The 10,039-nt window shown below is 38.0% G+C and overlaps 1 protein-coding gene across 1 annotated transcript; it reads right to left on the bottom strand.

Moving 5' to 3' along the window:
• Positions 1-1,662: 1,662 nt before the first annotated feature.
• LOC112188801 (probable serine/threonine-protein kinase WNK7) lies at positions 1,663-5,321 on the bottom strand. Its single transcript, XM_024328007.2, has 8 exons — positions 5,125-5,321; positions 4,585-4,715; positions 4,345-4,382; positions 3,886-4,113; positions 3,573-3,793; positions 3,145-3,302; positions 2,627-3,059; positions 1,663-2,537 (listed from the first exon to the last, which is right to left on the bottom strand). Exons 2-8 carry the CDS (start codon positions 4,678-4,680, stop codon positions 1,795-1,797), a joined length of 1,917 nt encoding a protein of 638 aa, XP_024183775.1. The 5' UTR covers positions 4,681-4,715; positions 5,125-5,321; the 3' UTR covers positions 1,663-1,794.
• Between the last annotated feature and the right edge of the window lie 4,718 nt (positions 5,322-10,039).

Raw genomic sequence — 10,039 nt, 5'->3', positions numbered from 1 at the left:
TTGTTCACCAAATCATTGCCTAAGGCCACAGTTGAGAAACATGTGAAAAGCATAAGAATGCGAAGACTTTCCAAGCTCACTTGATTAATGTAAAGATCAGGGGGAGGTATAGACGTCAGGGGGAGTCTAACACACACATGTCATTCTCAAATGTAGAAGGTGCATTGTGCTCTTTTCATTCGACCAAGGTGTATTTTTGTCCCACAGGGTTTTTATTGTTACTTGGCAAGGTTTTTAGTGAGGCAACAACTCATGCACCATTTCGTCTTTGACTTGACACAAGGGGGAGTGTTAAAGGAAAAACATATTGTGTGCCTTCGTCAAAACAACTGACGGAGAGGGAATCAAGGAATCAGTGATTACCAACAATCAGCACAATTATAGATCAATCAGCATTCAATGTATTTAATGTAATTAATATTTCCATTGTAACTCTATCCCTATATAAAGGGACTATGAAATGAAATGAATAGACCAATTCTAATCCATTTTTACTTTAACAGGAAACTTATAATTTAGCAGGACATTAAAGTGATTGGCGTTTAAATCAAATTTTAACCAATGTGTGTGGTTATATTGATTTGTTCATTTTAGTGAAGTCACACTAAGCATCCCTCTAAACTCACAAAATAGCTAATTACATGGGTAAATTAAAGATTTAGAGCATCTCCAACAGTGATAGCTATCTTGATAGCTAAAAGTAGCTAAAATTGGAATATAGCTAGTTGAATATTGAGTTATGCTCCAGCAAATACCTAAATCTCAAGTTAAATTTAACTTTTAGTTAAATTCTCTCTCCTCTCTAGCTAAATATCGCTAAGTCTTTTAGCGAAAGCTAAATTTAGCTTTTGTTTAGCTAGTCTGCTGGAGATCAAACTTAGTCTAAAACTAGTTAAATTTCAAATATTTTTTGAAATAAGTATTCTGTTGGAGATTAGAGTTTAAATTGTTAATGTTACACTATCTTCTGTATCCATATCTTATAGTTTGAAGTTAGTATCATTTTGGCCACCCATCCTTGTAATTTTCGTAATTTAAGGCATGTAATAACGCTGTAGTTATATTCACATGTATAATCTCGTCAATTTGTTAGATGAAGATTTGATGGAATGAGTTTACAGTTCTTAATAGACATGCCTTTTTTTTTCTTCTTCTTCTTCTTCTTTTTTTTTTTTTTAATGAAAACCAGCATTGTCCGACCATCGAATCGAAGCATGAATTGCATTTCTGCTTTCTTTAGCATATACACCTTTCTTCTAGTGGCAATCCATGTCTTCCTTTTCTTCGACTTGGAAAACCTTATGATTATCAATGTGTATCTCCTCTTTTGGGATGGCAAGAACAAATAAAGTCTTGATATTTCACTCCTGCAACTTTGTTCCGTACTAGCTCTCAAGTGAGAAAATCCGAAAGTCCATCTACACAACAAGAATTCAAGATCACAAGGGGCAATGGCTTCTAACACCAGCCACTGCAATAAAGTTCGTAATGGTGTTCTTAGCAGTTTTCTATTCAATTCTTTTCAAGACTAATAAACACGTAATTCTCTTGACGTGGCTGATGTGGCAGAGTGAACTAAAACAAGTCAAATTCTACTACAAAGCTGATCCAACGATTTCGAAGCTACTTCCTGTAATTACAAAGGAGGGAGAAAAAAATGGGAAGAAGAAGAAGGTTTTAGAAGACCTCAATGTAGTTTAGGGCAAAAATCGTATAAAGTTTCTTCTCCAACAAGAAACTATCTACAATTGTGGAATAGAAGATGTGTGGAACAAAGCAAACAATTATAAGGGACTAGAGAACCAACTCAATATTTTTCTGGGATAACCTTTTTCTTGTTTCCTTGATAGCTTCATGTCTTCTCTTCGATATATCTTGAAGTTCCAGCTGGAATTGCAGTTCAATCGTTTCCAACTCCTTTTTAAACTCAAAGTCGTCTGCAGTGCAGAATGAGGAAACACTAATTGGACAACTTGCACTTTTGTAGCCATTTGGCAAATGAAAATTTAAGTCCAAAGACCCAGATTCTGCGGATGCATATGAATTATGAGATCGATGTGTAGCGTCATTTGGGGTCATAGAAGCACATGACGTCTCAGAATACCGTTCTACTGTGGGTGTTGAACTAGCTAAAGCCGCATTAGAACTCGGAACACCCTTCACATAATTAGGAGGCCTCTCTAGTATTGGTGGAGGAATGGAGCCTTCAAAAGTGGAAGAAGTTGGGCAAATCGGTGGTTTTGAGGAATTGGCATCCTCACAAACATTCTGGTGACATCTGCCAGAGCATTCCTGAGGCTTTGACGACTGAGAGTCTTTCTGATGGCTCACATTCTTTCTGTTTTGAGTAACCAAATGATCAACACGGACACAACACTTCCATTCTGATATCAAGTTCATCAATAACAAATCAATCAACTCTGCTATGAAGATAACATTATGATCTTCTAGTTCGAGTTGCTCAACCATTTCACTTGAAACTGAAAGTGCTGTATCACTGTCGAGATAGAATAAGAAATGAATGTTCCTCGCACGACCTGCATTTGGGTAGGAAATTATATAGATCTCAGCATAATAAATCTAAACTAGTCTTAGAGTGAAATGACAGTCTAAAATTTATACTCACCATTCTGATCAGCTATTCTCAGTATTAACGATATGGAGTTTTCGTCATTATGCTCGCCTTTTAAGAAGAAAAAGTTGCCTCTTTTTGACCTCTGAACCTCCACGTAAAAGGAATGGGAATCGCCGTCACCAGAGTTGCTAAAAAAGTTGATCACTGGTGGCTCCCCATCATCAAAATCCTTAGATAAGGCATTGTTCCGTGCGCTTAAAGGTCCTTCCGACATCACACAACGATCTCCAAAGGCTCCCATTTTCGGCAATACAATATCTGGAAGTGGCAGAGGACGATTTTTTACCGAGCCATTCAATTGGAGGAAAGGGTCCATCAGAAGCTCTTCTGCTGACAACCTTTCGGATGCTGGGACTAAACACTTCTCAATATATTGTTTCATTTCAGGATCTTTTACCTTGGAAAGGGCAGCGGGTTTTATTCCCTACAATGTGCAATGCACCCTTAGTGATACCCTGATGAATATAAGCCTGATAAAGTAGAAGGCAAGTTAGTCTGAGACAACTTACAGATGAAACCTTCTTATATATTTGAGCTGAGTTTCTACATTCACTATAAGGGTATTCATAAGTCACCATCTCTAGCAGGCACATCCCAAAGGAGTATATATCTGCTAACTCATTATAGTTTTCATCATAGAGCTCAGGAGCCATAAACTCAGGGGTTCCTAGATGAATCATATGAACAGATTAATACATCAAACAAAAGCAAAACTACAGCCACGAATATGACACTGTAGCCATTCAAAAAAAAAAAATTCACAATGTAGAAGAAAAGGTAGGTATAAAAACAAACGTGTCTTCAATATAAGCATTGTCTACCTAGCTTGATGATTACTAGTCTAAATCTAAAAACTATCCTAAAACACAAAAGGACCAATTGCATTGAAATACTCAGATATATACAGCAATGCAAAGCAGGAAAAGAAAAATCCTACCAATTACACTTTTGGCAGTAGCTTGCTCCATAACAGTTGCCAACCCAAGATCACCGATTTTAACTTCTCCTTGGTTACCATTGATAAATATATTATCACACTTCAAGTCCCTATGCATAATAGGTGGGTTGTGACTATGGAGATAGCTCAATCCCATCAATATTTGTCTTGCCCATCCCTTTACAGCTTTCTTGTCCACTTTCTTGTGTTTCTTACAGTACCTAATCAAAAATCAGATCCACTAACCACAAGGCTAATCTCACCATAAGACAAAAAAACTGTACTAAAAGGTTGTGAAGGAAGATAAACATACTGTCTGAGACTCCCCGAAGTGAATAACTCTGTTATTATATTAACTGTCTTGTTCTTATCATCTATCCAGGAATTATAGAATTTTACTATATTTTTGTGCTTCAATGATTTCAAAAGATGAACTTCTGAATACAGCCGCTCCAGGTCACCCGGTGATTGTAGCACTTCATCAATTCTAACTTGGTTCCATGCTACTTCAAGTCCATTCACTTCATCAAATGCTTTGTATCTAGTTGTTGACAACAATTAAGGAAAGCATAAAAACTAACTAAGAATTCAACACCACTTGCACAATTAATTTCACATCTGCCCATTGTGGGGACACATGAGAGAATTTAAAATTAACTAATGAATCAAAGAAAAAGAAGTGCAGATGTAGCGGTTCCCACAGAACTAGATCAAACTACAAACCAAGAAGAGAAATGAAACAACACCAAAAGACAACTAGACAAGTGGATACACTGTCTTGAAGGCACCTTTCCCGAGCACATCTTTATACTGTAAAAATCCAGAAGCAACAATTGATTACAATGATAGAAATTGTAGAGTCTAATGTTACATATTTGTAGATTTAGCAAACAATAACTTCATTTAGTTACTCAATTGATCTGCGCTCAGGAAAAAGACTTTCTTCTTTTGAAATGCATTTTCTTTAGTTTGTTAAGCAGAAAACAATGGAGCCAATGGTTGTTAGCATTACCCGAAGATAACGACATGTTGGATCAGTTTCAAGAACATCGGGATCAGGAGGTTCAGCATATACGTCAGCATCTTCTGCCATACCAACCGAGCTCATTCTTTTAGGAGCTCCAGTATCTGTTACTTAATAACCTGAATGAGTAATCAAACATTTCAAAATCTAATGTCTTAAAAACAGTAACTAGGAAACTAATCCTTAAATCACAACTGAACCCCTGATTTCAGCACAATCCTCGATAAAATACAAAAAACCCGTATATTTCAAATGTCCCATTATCAACATGAGATCAAAAATTAAAACCCTCACCCTAGCATTAGCTCAAGCAACGCATAGATTTAACAGAACTACTACATTATTCCATAAATTTCAAAATATCAAAAAAAAAAAAAAATCAACGTATATTCCCTACAAAAATCAAGAAAACCAATCGAAAACTCTAATTTTAGCTAACATTTTGATAACCAATCAAAAACATACAACCATGAATCACATTACCAATGTTAAAGAAATGAAGAAATAACAATGCACAGAAAATTCGACCTGAGAACCGAAGTATTGCGCCTTGTCCGATGAATGAGGCAATGAAACCCTAAACCAGCTTTCTTTCTTGTTTTATTTTCTGGGGATTGTATGAAAGGGGTGGGGGGAGGGAGGGAGAGAGAGAGAGAGAGAGAGAGAAATGTGAGTGTCGAATAATATCGATCACGGACGACCCACCTCTCGTCTCTCCCTCTCCTCGTCTCGTCTCTCATAAAAACAGCACCTAAAAAAGGATTACCAGCTTCTCCGGGACATGTATTTATACCTATCCGTCCTACCTAATATTATGGGGATGTCTAGCCTCTTCTGCTTGTGACTGTTGGATAGACAACGTCTGCTGAGTTGTCCCATGTGTGTTGCACGGTTTCGGGGGTAACATGACAGACGGGTAAGGAAGACGGAAGATGATTCTCCATTCGGTTGAGATTCTAACCCCATACCAACATTTATTTGTCTAAATGAGAAATTCTTAGGTAGAGTATATGTGCCACATCGATAATATGTCCGACTAATTATGTTTTTCAGTTTATTAATTGCATTCAGAAACTATCCATGTTTAATTAAAATGAAATACACAAAACATTCCCTTACATAAATACTAATTGACTGAGCATATCACCACGTGGCACGCCTACCCTACTTAAAAATCTCTATGTCTATATTCTAAAAAAAAAATGAATCTCTATGTCTACATTAATGTAGGATGGTTCTAGTTGGACCTCCAAATTTGCTATTTGGATCTCTCATACTTAGTACACCTCTAATTTAACCTTTATAATACTTGAAAAGCTAAGTAGACCTCTTTATTTTTACCAAAATGCCCTTGAACATGAGATACAACAATCTATTATTCTACTTTTTATCTCTATCTTCAACCACGAGAAGAAAAATGAATTAAAATCATATGACATTGCTTTCTTATGAGTAGGTCTCTCCTCCACCAAAATTAATCAGATAGTTGGTTCTCGATCTTGATATGTTGTTGGAAGCCCTTTGAATTTGCTAAAAGAATGATTTCAAGGGTATTGGGTTGGAAGATCAAGTAATAACTATATCATAATATTCAATTAATTTAGTTTAAGAAAAGGGATTTTGTCCATTTACCCCATTTCTAGGGATTTTTTCCCACTTACCCCATTAAGTTTTTTTAATTATCTCTTACCCAATACACTCTAAGGGAGTCTTCCCTAATACCTTTTTTTTTGTTTTTAATTTTTTTTTAATACTATTTTACCCTCACCCCCTTGTTACTTAGAGAGAGAGAGAGAGAAAATAGAAGAGAGAGAAACCATGGGAGACTTCGCCGGAGCCGGTCACCGGCCGCCGGAATCCAGTCACCGGCCGCCGGATTCCGGCCAACGTTCGCCGGATTCCGGCCAACTTTCGTCGGAATCCGGCGACCTACTGCCGCCCACTGGAATTTGCTGAAAATCTCACCGGAAAGTTTTTTTGCCCCCAATAGACATCTATTGCCTCCCAATAGACGTCTATTGCCCCAATAGTCTATTGCCGCCCAATAGACGACTATCAGCCATGTATTGCCCCCCAATAGACGACCATCAGCCATGTATTGCCCCCCAATAGACGTCTATTACCCTCCAATAGACGACTATCAGCCATGTATTGCCCCCCAATAGACGTTTAAATTACCAAAATGGTAATTAATCTTCCTAAAACTACACAAATAAAACTTTGATTAAAGAAAAAAAACGAGGAGATTACATCAATTCAAAACGTCTATTGCCCCCCAATAGACGTATATTGCCCCCCAATATACCTTTCGGTTACCGAAATGAAAACTAATTCTCCTAAAATTACACAAATAAAACTTTGATTAAAGAAAAAAAATCAGAGATTGTATCAATTTAAAGCGTCTATTGCCTCCCAATAGACATGTATTGCCCTCCAATAGACTTTTATCAGACGTCTATTGGGGGGCAATACACGTCTATTGCCCACCAATACATTTTTTTTTTCTTTTTTCGTTCCTTCTGGGCCTTCTGCCATCATGAAACTGGCCTCCATCTCATCAACTCTCTTCCCAAGGACCCCTTGTCCAGCTATTTCCACTGCCACCTCTTTAGACGCCTCATCCATCTTCATATATTCCAACTACACCAAGATGCACAACCAATTCATCATTCACAATTATGCTTATCCACTTGCTTCATTAATCAATTATTCAAATTGTAAACCGAAGATTTAAGAAAAAGAACAACTCCTGAACAAAAACCAGCAACAAAAACCAGCTGATTCGGTCTATATCTAATTTCAACTCCTAAGAACTCCCACGGATTCACTCAATGAGTTAACTCATGATAAACCACCAAAACAAGCACAACTTTACCTGGAGAAGAAGCCAGAGCGACTCGTCGACGTGAGCTCCGACCTGGAGAAAATCTCGGACCTGAACTCCAGCCAGATTCTCCAATTACCATCATTCTGAGAACTCGACAGGAGAAATTGAGGTTGAAGGGGAAGGTGAAGTCCGATTTGGATCCGAATTCCAATAAGGCGAAGCCCTGACCAGGTCGGGTCGGCACCGTCGTCTCCACGTTGAAGAACGCGATCTCGAACCGGTCCTCACTGCTCCGACTCAACTATCGTAATTTTCGGATTGTGATGATTCCTGGGTCTGAGACAGCCATGTACACCACCGAGCCTCCGACAAATACCCTAAAGAGAGAGAGAAGAAGAAGAGGTCGCCGGCAGAGAGAGAGAGAGGGAGGGGAAAGAGAGAGATCGATGATGTGAGAGTGTCACTCTGTAATTTTTAACTTTTTAGAGCCTAAAATCGTCATTTAGATATTAAATTGGGTTAGTGAGAAAAAAAATCTCTTGGTGGTGTAAGTGAGCTAACTTTATCTCATTTTGGGGCTATGGGTCAAGGACCCTTAAGAAAATTCCAAATCAGATTGTTTTGAATTTACATTTGTAATAAATGATAAGCCATGTATATAAATTATTATTTTTACTTAATTGTTTTAAGTAAATTATAAAACTATATAGGCAATATAAGGAAATATCGGGAAGAAAAAAATTAGGGGCCGTGACCACTTACCTAATTTTAGCCTAAAAATTGTCCACTTACTCCATTAAGAGTTTTTTAACCCCATTTACCCAATCTAACATCTACTTACAGTTTTGCCCCCCACTTACTTCACCGATTTCAGTCTCAGTCTCTCTCTCTCAACTCGTCTCAATCTCAGTCTCTCTCTCTCAACTCGTCTCAGTCTTAGTCTTAGTCTCAGTCTCAGCCTCTCTCTCTCTCTCTCTCTCTCTCCATGTCTGCAGATCAGAAAATGGGTTCGGTTTGTCAAAATCGAGGGAGAGCCCAGCAGATCGGCGGCGAGCGTTTTTCCTATGCTTGTTGCTTTTCTCGCTCGGTCTGGTTCAGTACGGCTTCAAATTCGAATTCAAGCAGCCGCAGTCCAGTTCGATGACGGTGGAGGAGATCAAGTTGGGTCGTCGACGACAGAGGGTCTGCTGAAGCGAAATCTAATGGAGGTATTCCTAGGCGGCAACGGAGGAATTTTACGCTGGTGGCGGGGATGGCTGCAAACAACGTGTGGCGGTGGCCGGCTAGGTAGATTTGGTGACCTGTTTTGGGTGCCCAGAGTAATCTAGGTTACCGGATGGCGACGTCGATATGGATTTTTTTTTTTTTGGTAAATTTGGCAGAAGGATTATAAGGAAAGAAGAAGCAAGAACGAAAACAAAAAGTTTTATTGAGTAGTTATACATGTCTATTGCGGGGCAATAATAACATTATTGGGCGGCAATAATATGAGTATTGGGGGCAATAATATGCATATAAATTGATCAATTGTGCCTGTAGTGTATTCATTTTGGTTTTAGGAGTTTATGCAATTCACTGGAGGTCAATAATATGATTATTGGAGGCAATAATATATTATTGGGAGGTAATAATATGAGTATTGGGGGGCAATAATATGATTACTGGGGAGCAATAATATGGTTACTGGATATTATTAGGGGACAATAAATTCAGACGCCGGAATCTGGTCACCAATCCGGTAACCGGATTCAGGTGACCGGTCGCTGGATTCCGGTCATCGGTTGCCGGATTCCGGTCGCTGGAGACCGAAGCCGGCCACTGGTCACCGGAGCACAGCAAGGCGGAGGATGACTTCTCTCTCTAAGTGAGAAAGAAGGAGAAGGCAAAAAAGTCTCAAAAATAAATAAAAAGAATTAATTGGGTATTAGGGAAATAATCCCTTAGAGTGTTTTGGGTAAATGGGGTTAAAAAACAGTTGGTGGAGCAAGTGGGCAATTTCTAAGCTGAAATTGGGTAAATGATCATTTCCCCAAAAAATTAATTGAATGTTATATTTGGTTGGAGGAGGTAAGAAGAGTATTTACTTATTTATTTAATTCATTTTTCTCTCTTTGTCTATTCATATAAGTTGACAAAGTCAATTAATAACCGAAAAAAATTGAAGGTCCAAATATCAAATTTGGAGGTCCAACTAGAACCACCCTTAAATGTAATCTTGTTTTTGTTTTTAAACGAAGGCAAAATAGCTAAATTACCCCCTGACTTTTTCCATGGCTGCTAATTTACCTCCTGACATTTCAATTCTGATTATTTAAACCCTCACTTTTCTGATTATTGCCGATTTACACCCTACCGTTAACTCTTAAACTTTCCATCTAATTTTCCGTTAACTTGACTAACACATGAGAGGAATTTTCGTCTTTTCAACTACTATCCAAAAAGATAATTGCTTTTAATTATTCTCAGAATAATTATCCTCTCCCATTTTTTCGAAAAACTATATCCCAAAACACCATTTCCAGCAAATGAAAAACAAAAAGAAAGAGGAAAACATATACCAGATCGTAAATATGGGTTAAACGAACAAGGGAGGCGGGCAAACTACTAGCAACTTGG

The sequence above is a fragment of the Rosa chinensis genome, chromosome 2, assembly GCF_002994745.2.
Source record: "Rosa chinensis cultivar Old Blush chromosome 2, RchiOBHm-V2, whole genome shotgun sequence".
NCBI classification, from domain to species: domain Eukaryota; kingdom Viridiplantae; phylum Streptophyta; class Magnoliopsida; order Rosales; family Rosaceae; genus Rosa; species Rosa chinensis.
This window is presented reverse-complemented; position numbering and strand designations above follow the sequence as displayed.